The 21,155-nt window shown below is 42.4% G+C and overlaps 1 protein-coding gene across 32 annotated transcripts in view; it reads left to right on the forward strand.

Annotated features, from left to right (window-relative positions):
• LOC110502508 (pleckstrin homology domain-containing family A member 1) overlaps positions 1-19,724 on the forward strand; it is a 38,273-nt gene extending 18,549 nt beyond the window's left edge. For 3 of the 32 annotated variants that reach the window (XM_021580566.3, XM_021580567.3, XM_021580568.3), the window contains 12 exons: positions 2,937-2,993; positions 3,349-3,394; positions 8,802-8,899; positions 9,278-9,409; positions 9,637-9,777; positions 9,894-9,962; positions 10,414-10,478; positions 10,588-10,651; positions 12,217-12,306; positions 15,199-15,269; positions 15,879-15,953; positions 16,871-19,724. In XM_021580566.3, the coding sequence (XP_021436241.2) occupies positions 2,937-2,993; positions 3,349-3,394; positions 8,802-8,899; positions 9,278-9,409; positions 9,637-9,777; positions 9,894-9,962; positions 10,414-10,478; positions 10,588-10,651; positions 12,217-12,306; positions 15,199-15,269; positions 15,879-15,953; positions 16,871-17,096 (1,134 nt within the window). In that variant the 3' untranslated portion in view covers positions 17,097-19,724. Of the gene's footprint in view, positions 1-2,936; positions 2,994-3,348; positions 3,395-6,671; positions 7,089-8,801; positions 8,900-9,277; positions 9,410-9,636; positions 9,778-9,893; positions 9,963-10,413; positions 10,479-10,587; positions 10,652-12,216; positions 12,307-15,198; positions 15,270-15,878; positions 15,954-16,568 lie in introns of those variants that run through there. The other 29 variants (XM_021580572.3, XM_090216953.1, XM_090216954.1 and 26 more) reach the window with 15 other exon arrangements.
• Positions 19,725-21,155: the final 1,431 nt, after the last annotated feature.

The following is a 21,155-nucleotide window of genomic DNA, read 5'->3' on the forward strand; positions in this document are numbered from 1 at the left end:
AAGAACTGGAAATCTGGTGTAGTCCACGAGGAGGGGATGCACTGCAGTACTTAATGCAGCTGGTGGCCACACCAGATGCTGACTGACTTTTGATTTTGACCCCCACCCCCCCCTTTGTTCAGGGACACACTATTCCATTTTTGTTAGTCACATGTCTGTGGAACTTGTTCAGTTTATGTCTGTTGTTGAATATTGTCATGTTCATACAAATATTTACACATGTTAAGTTTGCTGAAAATAAACGCAGTTGACAGTGCGAGGACGTTACTTTTTTTGCTCAGTTTACTGTAGTAGTAAAGGCCAAATTCAATATTTGATCAAATAATTTAACAACAATTTTTTAAATACCTAAATTGATCCTTAAATTCATAATCAAATATCCAAATTATCCATGGTGTGACCTTAAAACAATTCCAAATGTCAGCTTAGACTTTTAAGACTTAATGAGTGCATCAACAACATTGTCCCCACAGTGACCATACAATACGTACAGTGCCTTCAGAAAGCATTCACACCCCTTGCCTTTTCCACATTTTGTTGTTACAAAGTGGGATTGAAATGGATTGAATTGTATTTTTTTCGTCAACGATCTACACAAAATACTCTGTCAAAGTCTAAGAACAATTCTAACATCTGCTTTTTCCTGAAGTCCACGATCATCTCCTTTGTTTTGTTGATGTTGAGTGAGAGGTTATTTTCCTGACACCATACTCCGAGAGCCCTCACCACCTCCCTGTAGGCTGTCTAGTCATTGTTGGTAATCAAGCCTGCTACTGTTGTCTTCTGCAAACTTGATGATTAAGTTGGAGGCGTGCATGGCCACGCAATCATGAGTGAACAGGGAGTACAGGAGGGGGCTAAGCACGCACCCTTTTGGGGCCCCAGTGTTGGGGATCAGCGGGGTGGAGATGTTGTTTCCTACCTTCACCACCTGGAGGTGGCCTGTCAGGAAGTCCATGACCCAATTACACAGGGTGGGGTTGAGACCCAGGGCCTCAAGCTTAATAATGAACAGCATTCTTACGTAGGTATTTCTCATGTCCAGATGGGATTGTGCAGTGTGATGGCGATTGCATCGTCTGTGGACCTATTGGGGTGGGTAGCCAATTGAAGAGGGTCTAGGGTGACAGGTAAGGTGGAGGTGATGTGATCCTTAACTAGTCTCTCAAAGCACTTCATGATGACAGAAGTGAGTTCTATGGGGCGATTAGTTCAGTTACCTTTGCATTCTTGGGTACAGGAACAATGGTGGCCATCTTGAAGCATGTGGGGACATTGAATATGTCCGTAAACACACCAGCCAGCTGGTCTGCGCATTTTCTGAGGACTCGGCTTGGGATGCCGTCTAGGCTGGCAGCTTGTGGGATTTTTACTCGCGTCGGCCACGGAGAAGGACAGCTCTCAGTCCTTGGTAGCGGGCTGCGTCTGTGGCACTATATTATCTTCATTCCCAGGCAAAGAAGGTGTTTAGTTTGTCTGGAAGCAAGGTCAGGGTTCTGTGCAGGCCAGTTCATCTCGACAAACCTTTTCTGTGTGGACCTCACAGGGTGTTATCATGCTGGAACAGGAAAGGGCCTTCCCCAAACTATTGCCACAATGTTGGAAGCATGGAGTTGTCTAGAATGTCATTTTATGCTGTAGCATCAAGATTTCCCTTCACTGGAACTAAGGGGCCTAGCCCGAACCATGAAAAACAGCCCCAGACCATTATTCCTCCTCCACTGAACTTTACAACTGGCACTATGAATTCGGGCAGGTAGCGGTCTCCTGGCATCCGCCAAAACCAGATACTTCAGATTGTGAAGCGTAATGCATCACTCCAGGGAATGCGTTTCCACTGCTCCAGAGTCCAATGGCGGCGAGCTTTACACCACTCCAGCCGACGCTTGGCATTGCACGTGGTGATCTTAGGCTTGTGCTCAGCCATGGAAATCCTTTTCATGAAGCACCTGACAACCAGTTATTGTGCTGATGTTGCTTCCAGAGGCAGTTTGGAACTCGGTAGCGAGTGTTGCATTCGAGGACATTAATTTTACGCGCTTTAGCACTTGGTGGTCCTGCTTTGTGAGCTTGTGTAGCCTACCTTTTTGCAGCTGAGACGTTGTTGCTCCTAGACTTTCCACTTCACAATAACAGCACTTACAGTTGACAGGTGCAGCTCTAGCAGGGCAAAAAAATTGACAAACTGACTAGTTGGTGTCATCCTATGATGGTGCCGTGTTGAATGTCACTGAGCCCTTGTTTGTTGATGGGGATTGAAAGGCTGTGTAGTCACTTTTTATACACAAATAGCCAAATCCACTAATTTGAAGGGGTGTCCACATACTTTTGAATATATTGTGTAGCTTCCTCAATTACCTCATGCCCCAGCACATTGACTCAGTACTGTTACTCCCTGTATATAGCCATGATATTTTTACGCATAATTGTTATGCGAAATGGCCCCGCTTAATGTCAAAATTGTTGTTTTTGTTCAAATGTTTTGCGCTTGTAATGCATCTTTGAAAAATAACTATGACATACCTAATGAATAAAACACGGCTTTGGTGACACCCCCCTGTGTATTTGGAACTTTTGGAAATGAAGCTCCTCCTCCCTGTGCCAGCCCTACAATCTTTACAGACTTAGCGAGTGTGCTAAAACGTACGTTATTCATGCCTTTTGCGGAGAGTGAATAATTCCTCCATGTTCATTTAATAGAGAGAAAATCTAAGTTCAATCAGAATCTTAATAACCGAACAATATAGCTTAAATCCACTTTTGTTCTCATTTTTTGTTGAAGTTCCCTCGTAACCCAGTGTCTCTTATTTAGAATACCCCAAATGCATAATATGAGAGCACCCCGCATATAAGGTCATGGTTTGCATCAGGGTTTATAACAATTTACAGTATTCAATGCTGTATAATAGTTCCTCACCTAACTATTTCCCAAATAGAACCTGCCCATTGGTGCGGACTGTGTTGGCTCACTCAAACTCACATACATCTCCAAGGTAAGAGATTTGCTCATGAATTTGCACATCATTGATTTTATACAGTCTCAATAGGTGCTTGTTGAAAAAAGGGATATTAATATACACTGAGTAAACCAAAAATTAAGAACACCTTCCTAATATTGAGTTGAACCCCCCCCCCCCCCCCCTCCCCCAGACACAAACCAATGTGCCTGGCATTTAATATTTCTTTAACCCTCATCTACACTGATTTGAAGTGGATTTAACATCAGTAAGGAATCATAGCATTCACCTGGTCACTCTGTCATGGTAAGAGCAGGTGTTTTAAATTCTCTGTGTACGTTCACTGTGAGCAGTCGTTAATTGTGGTTTTTGTACTTCTCTTGACTCGTAGGTCAGCGACGCCACTAAGCAAAGGCCAAAGGCGGAGTTTTGCTTTGGTAAGATTGTTTTGAGAATAACAATTCTCTTTCCTCTGATCAATTCATATGGAAATGTTTGCAACTTGGCTGGGCTTTTTATGACCTCTTCAGTATTTATAAACCATAGCCACAGATTCTGTTAACTTAGTTCTAGATTTATTTATCTTGCTCCTTTGCACCCCAGTATCTCTACTTGCGTTTTCATATTCTGCACATCTACCATTCCAGTGTTTAATTGCTATATTGTAATAACTTCGCCACCATGGCCTATTTATTGCCTTACCTCTCTTATCCTACCTCATTTGCACATACTGTATATATACTTTTCTACTGTATTATTGACTGTATGTTTGTTTATTCCATGTGTAACTCTGTTTTGTATGTGTCAAAACTGCTTTGCTTTATCTTGGCCAGGTCGCAGTTGCAAATGAGAACTTGTTCTCAACTAGCCTACCTGGTTAAATAAAGGTGAAATAATAAAAATTGAAATAAAAGTTTATATGGCCATGGGCTCTTTTTCCCCAGTTGTGTTAAGCTGAATTGGCCAAATGATGAATACATATGGGGGTAGCTGAGTCCATGTTTCTGTCCAGCAATACATTCATATCTTTTCAGGATTGACAATGACCATCTGTCTGCCCTGACAGATGCCACTATGTACACAAGGCTAGAGTGTTTAGATTAACTTGAACCTGTCACCTCTTTCACCTCTGCATGCTTTCCCCTTGGCATGCTAAGGACATACCTGCTTAGGTTCAACAGAGGTATGCAGGGTAGCAGCTGACCAGGGTACTTACTGTATAAGGTCCCTTCTTGCCCTCTTGGTTTATCTGGTTCAGGTGTGTGTGTGTGTGTGTGTGTGTGTGTCAGCATTTAAAGACGATTTTATTGTCATTCCGGCATCTGCATTGGCCGTACAGCATTTTCTGAAGTCAGGGCATTCATACTACTAGTGCTTTGTGGTGCAGAGCTGTTGTCACAGATGTGAGTTTGTGTTTATACAGGACGTACAGCCCCACCTACCGTCAACCAATCATGTCAGTGTGCAGCTATACAGAGCCCTCCGCATTGCTAAAACATTTGGGAGGCGCACAGCCATGAAGTACGGAGCTTGATTTGGCCTTCACAAGCCTCCAGAGGTTCCGCAGTTGCGTCGCACCCTCTGTCCGGTGCCTCAGGACCGTATTGCCACATCAGGCATAAATTGTCTTTTAGACTTGGGTGGTATACCTTATAGAGGCATATTTGGAAATGGCCACTGTATGTTTTATATTTTTTCAATAATGTCAATACCGTTAACTATTTATTTTGAAGTTTTTTTTAATACATTTGAATATTTGTAACTACTTTTTAACCTCTTAAATGTGAAATCCCACGTTTGGGGGACCTGCGCTGTTCTGGTACCGGTTCCGATCGACATCTTTGCTTATAAATTGATCTGTGGACACCATAGATCGAAATGAGCAATAGCTCTGGTTCCCAACAGACACAGTAGTGTAACTTTTTTTTTTTTATCCCGTGTGACGTAGGATGTGAGATCTGAAACCACTTGTATCTGGGATGTCCCTCGTACCATTTAATTCGCTCTTCCGACTTTCCATCAACTCTTGGCTGAACTCCCCACTGACAAAGCACATGCGTGCAATCCTTACAATGTAGTGCAGATGGAGAGAGTGGTTTCATCACTGTAGCATATTCAGATATTGATTTATAGCCATTCATCTAAAATAAATCAGATAAAAAAAATAAAAAAAAATACTTTTAGGTCAATATTAATGGGATGAAAGGTGAGTTCCTAGCAAGTTCAGGAAGCCAAGCTAGAGCTCTGTGAGCCGTTCACAGCGATGGGGGCAGACGTTTTGATCAAGAGAGAAAATATGCAATGTTTCTTTAACACTTAACATACAAATATGTATTTTGCAGTTATAAGGAAGGTGAAATCTTAATTTTATAATTTGATGACACTATATTTATAAAGCATACAAGTCCTTTCAAGCCTTGTTCATACAGTTTTGTTGAATAGGATATGCATCATAAAATATTTCATATTATACTTGAACTTGTGTCCTCAAAAGTGACTACACCTCAGCAGTTTAACATTTTTCTTTTTACCAGAAAGATGAGATTTTAACCTTTTTATTTGAGTATGCAGCATTACTAGTTATTGTTTATGGCCATCTCATTATAAACAACTTTTGGGGGTTACTCAGATTTACATTTAACTGGTTTTATGTAAATACCTGCAGTCCTCTTGTGCAATACGGTAGGAGATACATTTTCCAGTTAGGTGATGTTTGTTTTAAAGGCACACAACGACGAGAGAACCTTGTGAGTCACTCACTGTTGTGCAGCACACGCCAGGTGATTTAGTTACAGTATGGAATTCACAATAAATGTTTGCCAGCTAAATATTTTTTAACATTAAGTTAAGTCTGAAATGTGCTAAATGCTTTGCAATTGTGCATTTGGTTTGATCATTTAGTAGCTAGTTGACTGTCTAGCGAAGGGGTTAGCTTCTTCCAAAATCAAGCTTCACTTGAGAGAATCCCCAATGTTTGTTTTGTGCTTGAAACGGAGTATAACAATTTGTTTTATTATTTGTATAGCTTTATAAGCTGGCATATATGTCCTTAAAATAGGTCAGTGGATCAGTGGGGTTTGAAAATAGTGCACCTGTGTTGAGTTCCGGTATTTCCGAATATCTTGGTGGCACAAGGTATGACAATCTGGATACCGCCTAAGCCTAGTCTTGGCTCTGATGCTGCTGTGTGACTCAACCACACACGTTTTTTGTGTGTGATTGCAGCTGTGAGTCAGATCTTAGACAACCTCTCCCAGCTTGTTATTCACTTCTATTGATAACCCCCACCACCTTTGGTACACACCTCTTCAGCCAGACTGTGTTGGTACAGCTTAAAGTGGGGTAAATTGTTTGTGGTAACATGGCATACACACCCCTGTCAGATACCATTTTAGCACATTTAGATTAATTGCCTAATCTTATTTTATTCCATGGTCTACTTGTCTCAGTATGTTTAACAAAATGCCCATGCCATGTCTGCCTGTTACTGATTCTCTCCCACTCATTGAATCACTCATTTATTCCACAGCATTAATGTTCAATCAATGGTGATGATCTCTCTGCTTTCCGTTTCTATCACTGTGGGATTTGTGTGGACATGACTTGTGAGAAGGACTCTAAAGTGCAACCATTTTATTGTCAAATATTTTGCTGTGCCAGATAACCTTTGTAATGATTAGGCTTTGCTGTACCGCTGTTTCTCAGTGCCCTAGAGCACAGATTCGTGACCATGGTGGTTGCACCATTACTACAGAGAGCCACTTGTCTCAAAAGTTGTCACCCATATTACCGGCATAAAGTTTATTTCCTTCTATTGCGCGCTGGTCTGGATGCATCTCTGTTGGTGGGTCGAATTTTACATTATTAAACTGTCGCAGGCTGTTCCAAAACCACTTGCGGTCCATTAACACCTTGTCAGTCATGTTATCTCTAGTCCTGCAGATGAAATAATTGTTCCTTTTTATGATGCAAGTATCAAGCTTGGTACACTAATACAGGATACCTTCAGGAACATTTTAAAGATTGGAGGCAGTCAACCGGATTTCCTGTTGCAAGAAAATAGGTTAAAACGGAGAGAAGGCGGTGAAGTTAGGGGGATAATAAGAGCCCAAAATCTGTCTTCTCCAGCAGGTACTGTTTTTTCATATTTCTTTGCTCACCAAGCAAGGAGTTTTTGTATTGACGGTCAATGAGTGTCAAATTTCAAACATTTTATGGCTTATTTGCTACGTGTGGCTTATTTGATTGTATAGATGTTTTGTAATGCTTAGGTTGTGATGAGTGTACTCATTTAACTTTGAGAAGAAACACTATCGGAATTGTGCCTTTTGTTCACAAGCGTGTAGCCCTCATTGGCCCACCTGATCTTGCCTCCGCCTGACTGTTTTCCATTTTTGAATACATTTATTTTTAATTTTAGAGTGGTATCTGGTCAATATAATGGGTAATCTGTGGGTAAATCATTCCAAACAATATTTACATTAATTTGTCATTTTTATCTAGGCTTGGGCGGTATCCAGATTGTCATACACTATATATTCAAAAGTATGTGAACACCCCTTCAAATGAGTGAATTCGGCTATTTCAGCCACACCTGTTGCTGACATGTATAAAATTGAGCAACCAGCCATGCATTCTCCATAGACAAACATAAAATGGGTTTCTATGGCCAAGCAGCTTCACACAAGCCTAAAATCATCATGTGCAATTCCAAGCGTCGGCTGTAGTGGTGTAAAGCTCTCTGGAGCAATAGAAACGTGTTCTCTGGAGTGATGAATCACGCTGAGAGAGAGACTTAGTGATGATGGTGTTTAAGTTGTGCTTGGCCATGCAGTCATGGGTGTACATGGAGTACAGGAGGGGACTAAGCACTCACCCCTGAGGGGACCCCGTGTTGATGATCAGCATGGCAGAGGTGTTGTTGCCTACCCTTACAAACTGGGAGTGGAGGGAGGTCTTTACTACTGGGGTCTTGATTGAGATTGTGTCATCTGTGGATCTGTTGGGGCGGTATGCGAATTGGAGTGGGTCTAGGGCTTCCGGGATGATGGTGTTGATGACCAGCTTTTTAAAGCATGAGCTACCGGCATGAGTGCTACGGGAAGTAGTTATTTAGGCAGGTTACCTTCGCTTTCTTGGGCACATGAACTATGGTGGTCTGCTTGAAACTTGTAGGTATTACAGACTCAGTCAGGGAGAGGTTGAAAATGTTGGTGAAGACTATTGCCTGTTGGTCCGCGCATGCTCTGAGTACATGTCCTGGTAATCGGTCTGGCCCCGCGGCCTTGTCAATGTTGAACTGTTTAAAGGTCTTGTTCACATCGGCTATGGAGAGTGTGATCAGAGTCGTCCGGAACAGCTGGTGCTCTAAAAGGCATTTAGCCCGTCTGGTAGGCTCGGCTATAATGTAATTTAACACATTGATCAGAAGGGGAGAAGGCGAAAAGTAGAGGAAGTTGGGGATTAAATAATTAAGAGATAACGATATATGGAGACAGGAGTGCTTTCTGTGCCGGAATCAGGAATTGACCTAAAAACCCTTTGTGATTGACAAGTGCGTGTGTGATTTGTGATGGCCTCCAGACCTTTTTTGTTAACATTGGGGATGAATGGTCATTACAAAGGGGATGGGTAGGGCTGCTGATGGCTTTGATGCCATTTTCCACTCTCATAATGGACTCAATGCTCCTGCTATGCCTCGTCTTATTAGTAACAGCAGACAATCCTCTCTATTCCCTCTCAACCAAGCTCTAATTAAGCTACAGTGTTTTATGTTGTCAACTTTTGAATTGGGTCACTCACTATTGTCTTCTCTTTCTTGGCCTTTCCCTTCCTCTTTCTCAGTCATCAATGCTGGCATGAGGAAATTCTTCCTCCAGGCCAATGATCAGCAGGACCTGGTGGAATGGGTGAATGCTCTCAACAAGGCCACCAAAATCACTGTGAGTCTCACTCAATTCTGCACTGTCTTCTAATACTAAGGACCTGAAGACCCAGCCTAGTCCTCTTTAGAAAACAATGATTTCCTGTTCATGACTGAATATTTCCTGTTAAAGTGAGTAAAATCTCAAGATTTCACTTGTGTGTGAGTCAGAGAGTGACTCAGGATGGTGTATTGTTGGTAGAGACCTTTCTGCCCTTGATTTGGGGGAGCTGTGCAGTACTCCCACTCTAATCTTGGAATCTCTCCAACCTCAAAAAGGGCTAGAAACAGGAGAGGATGTCTGCAGAAGTGATTAACCAACATACACAGAAACAGTCACAGAATCGAGGTCTACTGTACATGTTATGAATGTTTGTCACACTGTTTTCTCTTGCAGGTGCCAAAGTCATGTAATGCCCAACAGAATGTGGAGAACCAGAAAGCTCTTCTGGACATCCTGGGACCCAGGAAGCAGGTCTCCTACAGGACTGACATCATTGGGGGAGTTCCTATCATCACCCAGACGCAGGTAGCCAAGGCTAGCCACCCTACCTTTCCCTAACCCTAGCGAGTTGCAGTTGATAGTTTGAGCATCTACAGTCCTTCTTTAGGGTCCTTCTTTAGACATAATGACTTATGTCTACCCCCATAACTCGGCCTCACTAGATATTGCCTTACCTAGTCAGCCTCTTAAGTTGTAAATTTAACTGAGATGTTGTGGATGTAAATCACCTTTGGTGTATTTCCCTCCAACAGCAGGAAGGGGGAGAGGGCCAGGAGGGTTCGGAGCGTGAGTTGCTGCGGAGGTCGTACAGCCAGCTGCCATACTTCCTGGGCAGGCCGACCCAGGACCGGGCGGTCATCAAGTCTGGATACTGTGTGAAGCAGGGAGCTGTGGTGTGTGTATAATGGACTATGGTGGGGTACAGCGAGAGGCTCTGAGTTTGGGGTACTTTAGGTTAAAGTATGAGGCCATGAGTATGAGGAAGTAAATTGCTATTTTTTTCCCCCAGATGAGAAATTGGAAAAGGAGATATTTCTTACTGGAGGATAACACCATGAGTTACTTCAAATCAGATCTGGTAAGCAATTTTCATTAACACTGGAAAGAATACCGGAATGACTTATTACACGCACTCACACACTCACACTGCGTTTGTCCTCTTGTCCTGACACGCTCCGCCTCAAGTCCTTGGAATCTTGTGCCATTGTTACACATGTCCTAGCATGCCCCTGTCTCTGTGCCCTACCACGCACGCACGCACACACACACACACACACTCCACAAAGCACTTCCATGCTTGCCTATATTTTGCACCAGCATGTGTCTAATTTGCGTAGACAGTCTTTCTCCCTTGTCTTCCAAATATATTGCATCAATAAGGTCTTGAAAGTTGGTTTTACTCAACAAAGATGATTCCTAAAGACTGTGGAGCAAGTGTCATAGCACACGTTATAGCAGTATGTTATACATTTTGGGCTCTTTAAAATGTTATTTTTCATTTTCTTGAACTGCTCCCCCTCTCTCTTCAGGAGAAGGAGCCTCTGAGAATGATTCCATTGAAGGAGGTCCACAAAGTTCAGGAGTGCAAACAGAGGTACTACACAACCCTCAACATTGTCATGGTAGAACGTAGCCTCTACAGCGACCTACATGTGGCATGTTGCCAACTTTGATTTTGATCACTGTTGGATTTGTATTTCCAGTGACATCATGATGAGGGATAATCTCTTTGAGGTCGTCACCACTTCTAGGACTTTTTACATCCAGGTGAGAAGAGACCCAACATCTTTTTACCAACACACTATTACATAATGTCTAAATCAGGGATGGGCAACTTTGGTGGGGCCACAAAAAAATCGGAACTAATGATGAGGGGCTGGAGTGGCCGCTGGTGTACCACCCGGGGGACCCACAACCATACACTGGCTGAATTCAGTCGATGATAGGACATAGACAAGTTGTAAATACAACAACATGTACTGATATTTTATCATACAAAAATTGAGACGTATGGTCTGTTTACATATATTTTAAAGGCTATTTATGCAGAAAATGTGTAAAACCAGTACAAACTGTATTCATGAGTATGCGACAATGTTTTAGGTTGACAAATTATATTACGCAATTTCTGATATCTCCTGCATAAATAAAATCAGGATTTTGCCTCTACAGCCATTCATTCCAGTTAGATTGGTTTGATATTCTCCCTGACTAATATGTCTGCCATTTTCACCCCATTCTGGAACTTGGAGGGTTTATGACATAGCCCCTCTGGTAATTTAATAGAATCTATGGTCGTCCCCCTTTGGGCCAATTGAGATATCACGTGTGACCTAATACATTTCAGTTAATTACGATAGCCCCTGCCTTGGGCCAATCAGTGTATTTTTGTAAATGCTGGCCCTCTATGGTAAGACGCATAATTTACCCAAATTTCATCAGAATCCAGTGCTGTCTGAGATATCACGTACAGCGACAGGTCCACAGTTCCCTCCCCGATTTCACCTTGGGGGACAATTTGCAGTTTTACAGCTCATTTCCTGCAATTCAACACATTTTAACATAGGGTGCAGAGACATGTTTGCATTTTTAGGCTAATTTCCTGCAATTCTACACATTTTGCCCTGCCCTCTGCCATGTTAATATAATATCTGAGTGAGAGTGATTTAAAATCATTGGGGCCCCACCGGTCAGTAATTCAACCATGATAGCTAGCTAGACTAATTTTCCAATCCCCCCAAAAAACATTGCTGACATGGGCTAATTGAGTGATAATGAATCATGTTCTGAAAGCAGTTCTGCAGTGGTCACTAGCTGGCACAGCCACAGTCATATAATCTAATTTTAAACCTACCCTTAACCACACTGCTAACCCTAATGCCTAACTTCAAATTAAGATCAAAAAGCTCATTTTTGTTTTCATTAATTTTTTGTTAATTTTATAGGTCATTTTGATTTAGCAGAAGGCCTATCTAAGGGAATATCGCTCAGTTCTCCCTCCAGGACAAGACTTGTGACAATAAATGTAAACCGGTGACTGACATAACACACAAAAAAACTGCTGATGCACAACTACATTACAAAATCGCACCTTGTGTATTCTACTATTGTAACTCAACCGTAAAGAACCCCAAGAATGTTTTGAAATATATTTTGGGGAAATTGATCCACAGGCTGGCAGCCAGTTGCCCGTCTTTGGTGTAGATTAACGTCAAGAATTTTACCCCTTCGGTATATTTCTTTCCTTCACCCACTTTACTATTTGCCCCTTATCCCCACTCCCTTCCTCCACCCCCCTCCCTCATCCTCCCCCGTCTCCTCTTTCTTTGCAGGCTGACAGTCCAGAGGAGATGCACAGCTGGATCAAGGCTGTCTCTGGTGCTATCGTAGCCCAGCGGGGACCTGGGAGATCTGCAGCCACAGTATGTAACCACCCAGCAGGCCACTGGGGTTATAGGGCTACTGCATGCGCTGTCACTTCTGGCCAGTCTCCTGTCTCTCTGGTCCTTAGTAGCAACACAAACTGATCTGATCTCCATTTGTTTCACGTGTTCATGGCAGCCCAAGCCAAGAGCGATGGCTCAGACACACACTACACACACAAACAGTGAGGATGCAGGGAGGAGTGAAAAGTACGTCACATTCTGTACTGACTGCAGAGGGTAGAGGTTGGCATCCTCACCCAGGTCCCCCTTCTACTGTAGGTGTTTGCCCTCTTCGTGGCATTGCATAGGCAATCGCCACATCAGGGTTTCCATTAGAAAACTGTGGCACCGGACATTTGACTGGCAGCATTTTAATTTACTGGACATTTGAGAAATGTATCCATTGGGTGCGTAACCTGATAAGGGCGTCCACCCACTGTGCTCAAAATGACAGATCACAAGTCAAGGATGCAACGACGACTTCTGTTGTGCGTTTGAAGATGTTAGAATAACTGTCCACGTGTACTTTTCCTCAGCCAACAAGACGAGTAATGAACAGCAACATCACTAGTCTATGTCCCCTCTACTATCCCCCGTAGTAGAAAAGTGTATCTATTCTATTGTTCAGCTTGTCGTTTTGTGCGAGAAAGAGATGGCGTATTCCAAACAAACTCTGGGACAGTTGTGGGAGGATACATCAATATTCATGTAGCCTAGACTACATCAAAAACATGTAAAAAAGCAATGAGGCTGATGCAACAGAGCAGAACGTTTAGCTTAAAATGTTGATCAACTATTCTTTGTTCACATTATAGGCGCAGCAATGCGCACAAGGCAGTAGACTACTTGCTGATGTTCGTTGCATAATGCAGTTAACATTAAAACACTGTAGTCAAAAGCGCCCTGCACATGCGAGCGGTTTCATGAGCCTGAGATGAAAATATCTGTCTGAAAATGGGGAGGTCTGTTTTCAAATGATGACGCAAAGAACATGATAAAAATGTAACAAGAATGTTATGTCTACAAGAATCAATACCACTCCCTAAAAACACACCCCTATGGAACAATCCTTGGATAGCTTTTCAAAATTCACAGATAAATTGTCCCACATGGAAAACTAAAGGCATAGAAACTGTAAATTACTTGGTAATAGGAAATACAATTATTTCCATGACAGAATTAAAAAGCAATTTTGGACTGACCAATGTAGATATTTTCAAATGCATGCAAGTTTCATATCACTACATTTCGATCTAAAATCTTTCGGATATCAGAGCAATGTTGGGGGAATTCTATTTGAGCCAGAAAATGATACTCATATGATAGATAATATATACTAAACCTTGCAGAGATCCTATCCAACTGACAGTTTCTTAGAAAAAAATATCAACTACTGGTACCAAGAGCTAAAAGGATCTGATATCGGCACAAGATGGAGTATTGGAACAAAACTAACGAAATTATAGTTAATTAAAATGTATGCTTAATCCAGTATTGACTAATGTACCGAATGTATTATACAAGAGACAAAATTCAGAAATTCTACAGCACAACGGTTGAGTCATGTCTTAAGCGTAAAACCAACACTGACTCGATGATTCATGCCTTCTGGGAGTGCTGTAAAGTCTGAACGTTATGGGCAGAGTTAGAAAGTTGGCTGTCAGAAGTTTTACAATATACATTTACTTTAATTCTGTCTGCATATTTCAAGACATGGCATATGAGGGTTGGTTGAGACCCAATGGGTTGTACTGTACTTTTCTCATCAATCATGTAGAAAACCTTTGCTTAAATGAAAATCAAGTGATCCTGCATTGTTGGGATGTTGGAACAATCAAATGCATTATTATTTGAAGATTGAAAGGGTGTGGGCGACAGAAGGGAAGAGTGGTGCAGTTTGAGGCCATGTGGAGTAGAGCATTGCAGGCGCTGGAGATTGTGGTGGTGGAAACGTGGGTCTGGGCAGATGCGATGTCGAAGTTTGCGTCTGTCTGTCTGTCTGTTTGTCTGTCTGTCTGTCTGTCAAACAAAATGAAATCTTACAAAAAAAGAGAGTGGAGTTCTTTTGGCTGCTGGACAATGAAAGATAAGTGACTTGAAAGCCAGTAGAACATGAGAGAAATAGGCTACTGGTTTCAATGGCATATGGAAGGCTTGATAAAATATTTGCCTCCACGTTTGGTCATCTTTTGGTTAGGCTACTTTGAAGCTAGGTAAACAAGCCTCATAATATATAGTACAACATTCAGGTTTCAAACAATTAGGCATATGTTAAAAAAAAAAATGCATACCGTTTCCAGATCATTGCAAAGTGGTGTGTGGCGCGCGCTGAAGCTTGCCTACCGTTATATCCACTTGAATGGCGAATGCGAAGTGCGCTTCAATTATCAGTTGAGAAATAAAAATATCATCTCTTTTTAATGGTGGCAATCAAAGCAGTTAACACACAATTTTATTAAGAATTGTTTCACAGTGATTGGGCTTATAAAAGCTCATTTCACTCCAGGAGTTGTAGCAGCAGCTCTCGCACTGTCAGAGCCTAGTTTATCTCTCAATCTTTATGCTGTGCCAATTTAATTCCACCAAATTATGCAAATGAACCCATCGACCGATAAGCATGACATTGACTGGTATTTCCATTAATGAATAGGCAAGAAAGCATTTTGCAATGGGATTTTTTTATTATCCCGGACAGTTGGCTTGCGCCAATTTTATTTATCAGCTTTTAATTTTTTTTTATCGGCCAAAAGCAAGCTATTACCGACTAACGGAAACCCTGCTCCACATGTATACTTCTCTTTCTACCACTCCCTCTCTTCCCCCTGTACTGTGGGCTAGGTTGGCCCTCCCCAGCCTGCTCTAATCCAGCTGTCCACTGTGTTGTTGCAGATGCGGCAGGCCAGACGGCTGTCAAACCCCTGTATACAGAGGTATACGGCCCGAATCGGGGAGTGCAGCACGTATGTCAGCTCCTGTACCCCAAAGTGCCTTCTATATACTGTTGGTTTTCACTCACTTTTTGTTTTTTTATGTCATGGTGTGGACTGGAGAGTCACCCATCTGCCTCCCTAAAAACCAAACTGTACATGTCCCTCCCTGTGTGGGCATTAACCCCTCCACCCCGCTGCCCATTCCATAACTTCCAACTCAAAGTCCTCCTCTCCTCTACCTCTGCTTCTTTGCTTTTCCTGTCTTCCTCTCCATGCTCTACCTCAGCCCTGGGGTTAGTCCCATAAACTCATTCCCTTGACTTAATGTAGCTTAACCTCCCTGGACCTCTGCAGCTAGTCACAACCTCCCATTCACTTCCACACCCCACTCACTCCCACTTCTTGCTATTATTGCTGTTGTCACCATTGTTGAAGATGATACAACTTTTTAAACATCCCTCTGTAACTTTGAAACCCTTACTACACACACACACACACACACACACACACACACACTCTAATGCCTCTCTGGTACAGTGATGAAAGCTGTTGCACAGACCTGTTTCCTGTCTCTTGTCTATGTCCTGTCATGTCTCTTCATATGTCTCTGACTCTCCTTGTCTTTCTTTCTCTCTGCAGTCTCCTGCAGCTGTGTACCTGTCTTAGATGTCTCACATCCTGCCTGTCTCTAGTTCTACCTCCTGTCCGCTGCCTGTATGTGTGTTTACTCTCTCAAACTGTTGACTTGCATAACCCAGTTAACTTCTCATTTTCTAAGCCAAGACAACTTGCAAGTCTGAATGAATGTTGTCTTTGGGAACTAAATAGTCTTCTTAACATCAATAACAGTTTAGCTGTTGGTGTGTTTTGTGTTCTGCATATTTGTATGATGACGACTTCTGTATAAGCACATGTACTCTGAAGCTCTTAAACTAACCGCCCTGGCATACTTGAAGAATCACGCAGCCCTTTGTTTACTCACACATAAGCCGTTGCGGTGTAGGTGTTTCCATTGCATGGTCTGCTTCAAGTCATGCACATATGTTTTGGCAAATGTTCTGTGCCCGGCTGCATGATGCGGAATTATGATGACTTTGGTGATGCTTTGCACAACAGATTTGGGAGAAAATATATTTTTGAAAAGCCAGCAAAGGCAATCAGGAGTTATTTAAGTATCTGTCACTAACTATTTTTCCTGGGTAAATGGATTGGGTAAGTAGGTGCAGCTGCGTATGTTGCCTCCCAATAACAACACCAACTGGTCACTGACATGTTTTTCTTTTTTACTTACTTTATTCCCCACCCCCTCTTGTTTTTGTTTTTTTACAGAGATTGAAATCTGACTACTAACTGAATACTACTACTGAATACTAACTTTAAAAAAATGAGCACTACCACTTCTTCTGCTTTTCACTACCACTGCACTCCTCCCAGCACCCGTCACTGCTCTGCTAGCACTTCTACGGTCTGCAACTGCGGCTACTACTACCACTACTTCTACTACTACCACTACTTCTACTACTACAACTGCTGCTGCATCAGGTGCTACACCAAAAGTCTGGCACTGGCTCTATTCACAACTCACCAGATGACTGTGATTCTGTGGGACACACCCCTCCCTCCTCTCTCAGCAGGAGCACTGTGGCCGTTCCTCCCCTTCAACATTCTACCGCAGCCAACCGGGGCCCCCCTTCCCTCGCTCGCCCATATCTGCAGTGCCACCCTACCCAGGGTGCCCTTCTGTCGCGGGCAGTGCACGCTCGGAGCCTTGCGTGGGACAGCGAGCACTTCATGAGCCTCCTGCCGCGACCCAACCACGCCCGACTGTCCCTGCAGGAGACACGCCTTTCCAAGTGACCGCCGACACTGACCTCGAGTCGCCATGGAGACGGCGCAGCAGCTTCGAGCCCTACCCACCTGAACCGCCCCTTGACCTGGACGCTGACGACTTGCCGGTCAGCGAAGTCTGACCCATGAACTACCCCTACACTACCCCATAACCTGGCAGAGGGGGTGGGCTACAGAGGAGAGGCTGTATGACAACGGGGGAAATGAGAAGAATGCTTTTGAATATCTGTGAGTAGCTGAACAGTGGGCCGCTTGTCTCATTTCCACAAAACTGAACAGAAGTCATCTGGATGGAAATGACAGAAAGCAGGCACTGAATTCCAAGCCAAAGTTGGTCTGTATAATGTGTCTGACTTCCAACCATCTCAACCCCCTGTTCGTGAAGCTGTTAATCTACCCCAGCTAGTCAACCCTAGTCACATTAGAGTTGGAGGTCACTCAGACAAAGAGACAGGGGGGTTCTGTTCTCTCGTTTTCATTGTTAGGCATCTACTCAGTGGTCAAGGCATGTGGACACACATGATGTCCTGGAATCCCTGGAATCCGCTGTCTCTGTGTGGGCTGGGAGGGTGAGATTCACACTGAACTCTACACCAAAGATTCCGCGCTATTTGCCATTGTCTCCCACCTGCTTGCTGTGTTCTTATTTATTTAATAGGGTTAATTCAGTTTAGAAAACGTTTTTATGTTGATTTAAAATATACACACCGAGTGTATGAAACATGAGGAACACCTTCCTGATATTGAGTTTCATCTCCTTTTGCCCTCAAAACAGCCTCAATTTGTCAGTGCATGGAGTCGAAGGTGTCTCAAGTGTTCCACAGGGATTCTAGCCCATGTTGACTCCAATGCTTCCCACAGTTATTCAGTTGGCTGGATGTCCTTTGGGTGATGGACCATTCTTGATACACACGAGAAACCCAACAGCGTTGTAGTTCTTACCCACTCAAACTGGTGCACCTGGCACCGACCATACCCTATTCAAAGGCACTTCAATCTTTTGTCTTGCCAATTCTCCCTCTGAATGGCACACATACACAACCCATGTCTCAATTGTCTCAAGGCTTAAAAATCCCTTCATCTACACTGACTGAAGTGGATTTAACATGTGACATCAATAAGGGATCATAGCTTTTACCTGGATTCACCTGGTCAGTCTGTCATGGAAAGAGCAGGTGTTCCTATTGTTTTGTGCACTCTGTATACCTGCAGCTCATGACTACGTGGACTCACACAGATTAATTCAGACATTTGTGAGGCTAATATGTTATACCACTCTGTGCCAAGCAAGCTAGTAAGTGGGTATTTTTAGGTCCAATGCAACATTTATCTCACTATCAAATAATTTATGGGTAACAATTAAGTGCATTACTGTTAAAATTACAAAAATAGCTTCTTAGCAAAGGGCTATTTCTCAATCAAGATTTTTGCTTGGTCTTTCTGGGAGTGGTCTGAGTGAGGGGCATAATTGTAAGACCCTAATGGGAGGGATATCTAACCTGAAAACCATCTGTTACTGGCAGAAGTTTGAAACTCCTTTTTGTTTGTAGTTTATTCATTTATACCATCACCAGGCAAGCCAATCTCATCCCACCAACTTGCATTATCTTCACAATTTCAAAGTATTATTCCAACCTCATAGTGTGGAAATATATACAAAACACAGAAAAATCATGTTTTTGACTGCACTGCGCCTTTATGGCAGCAAGCTATATTCTCTAATGACTGAATAGTTGTCAAGTAACATAGAACTAATCATACCTGTTCATTTCATGCATTCACTGTTGTTTTTATTGAACTAATGTTGTCTTTAGTTATTTGCTTTAATTTATGGTGTATGACCAAATTATTCTAACATACATTTTCTTTATCTGACGTTAAAACCTATAACAATCCCACTCTCCCCACACCATAGTATTACAGTTAGAAAGTTGTTGGTAAACGCTGTGGACTGGTACGAGAGGACTGTGCAGTTCTAAACCAAGCCATGTACATTTGCCTAATCCTAATCCTGCTGGGTACTGTAATGGGGTTTGGATTTGTACCAATAGGACTTCGGTGAGAGAGTAAGTTGTGCAACAGAGCGAGGTGGCTTCATTAAGGGACCAAAGTGAAAAGCAGTTACTTCTAGGGTAGGGATGGTCATTGTCTTGCAGAGGTGTTTAAATTAATACTCCTACCAACATGGCCACCAACATGCTTGACCCCTGACCTCTTCATACCTGTATACTGAACAGTGGCTTTAACCATTTTTTTTAGTGACTGCTGCCCGATTTTGTTTAGTTATGACAAAACTGACACTGACTGCTTTGTTCTGCGTGTGTGAAAACATGGTTTTCTTTGGTGACAGTTTGTTGGGATTGTTTTATTTTATGTTGTAATATGTGTTTAGATGTATATTTCCGTTTGAACTTCCCTGTGCCTGTATTGCAGGGTAGTGAAGGTCAACCCAACCATGCTACTCAATGGTCTTATTTCAATAGATCTCATTAGTGGTTCTGCAAAACCATACAGCTGCTCAAGTGCCTGCATAAATTCTATTAAAAAACAACGCTGTTCTAATCCATTTTGTCTTGTGTACTAGATTTTAATTGTCACTATTTATTATGTGGATGACTTGAAAGAAATAAACACTTAAATGCTCGTGTTGATTTGAATTATTGCAATTCTGTTCAACCTAGATGAGCAGCGGCTCGTGATCTGCTCATCCAACTTTCCCACTTGCCATTTACACAAATAAAATCAAGGACTAAATCCAGATGACCCAGACAATTACAATTCTATGAAATCATAAACCTGGCTAAATACTAAAAAATGGTTCAACCTCTGTTACTCAGCCTAATAGTTAATTGTATGACTACTCTGCCCCCTGGTGGTGAAATATTAACATTTTGCTTTCTTCCCAGAGTAGAACTGTCACTACAACTCGCTCCTATACAGACTGACCTTTTGTAATAGTCAGTTAGCAGTCAACATTGTTTGGTGTTCTGTGTGAGCAGTGTGTGATATAAGTTGTGTGTGTGTGTATGGTTGAATGGAGGCCCACGGTGACAGTGATGTCATAGTTGCTTGTGGACAACAAAAACAACATCTGGATAGACTGTGGGCCGGTACGGCTCTCAGCGCCTGGAGTAGCCCAGTCTCTCTGCCTTTATTGGCCTACAACGGGCTTTTGTGGGGCATCTGAGAGACAAATAAAGCTGCAGTTGGCCCTAAGAGACCTTTGCATGTACTCATGCAGAATGATACATCACACCAACAATGTGTCCAAGTTGAGATTTGTCTTGCTTTATTTGGACTTATTAGGGTGTAACCTAAAATCGATTTCATCCAAAGGTGTTTTATTGGGTTGATATTGACCCTATAGGTTGCTATGTCATTTTCACAAAATACATTCAAATGGCAAGAGTGTTTAAAACACCAAATGTCATGAACTCCCCTCTTCTTAGCAATGCAAGACAAAGTGAACCATTATGAAAACAGGACCCTCTCCATTGGGATGGAGGAGGATGGTAGGCAAGCCCCATAGCACCACAGGGGGCCCTAGGCAACCTCCATCCCAATGCCTGGGCCATGAGTATTGGTCCAACCACCTCATTAAACCATAGTCATTAAAATATCCCATAACCAATCGTATGTGAGAGCGGTTTATGACGGTGATTCATTGGTCCATTGTTTGCTGGATCTTTTACAGCCCACCACAGGCATCTTAACATAACTGAGCTGTGTTGTTCACTACACTATATAAGCCACTAGCTATAACATAGGAATTTCCGCTTCTCACACATGCAATTGGCCTATATTTCCTCCAATAACAACAATTTGTGTAATCTTCAATATGTGCAACTTCAGAAAACTGTTTGGATTTCTGTTAGAATACCACGAAGAACAGTTTGCTAATTATCATAGGATCAATGTTTGTTGAAATAAAACGCTTTGAATGTTAGCTTTGCTTACAAAATGTATTGTGATTCATCCCCACCCAAGTTCCCCTCAAATTGGTTTCTGCTTTGTTTTGTTCATTTCTGACCACACATATGGCATAATTAATGAATTAAGAAATGGTGT

This window comes from Oncorhynchus mykiss, chromosome 23, assembly GCF_057628025.1.
Source record: "Oncorhynchus mykiss isolate SJ-2025 chromosome 23, ASM5762802v1, whole genome shotgun sequence".
Lineage (NCBI taxonomy): Eukaryota > Metazoa > Chordata > Actinopteri > Salmoniformes > Salmonidae > Oncorhynchus > Oncorhynchus mykiss.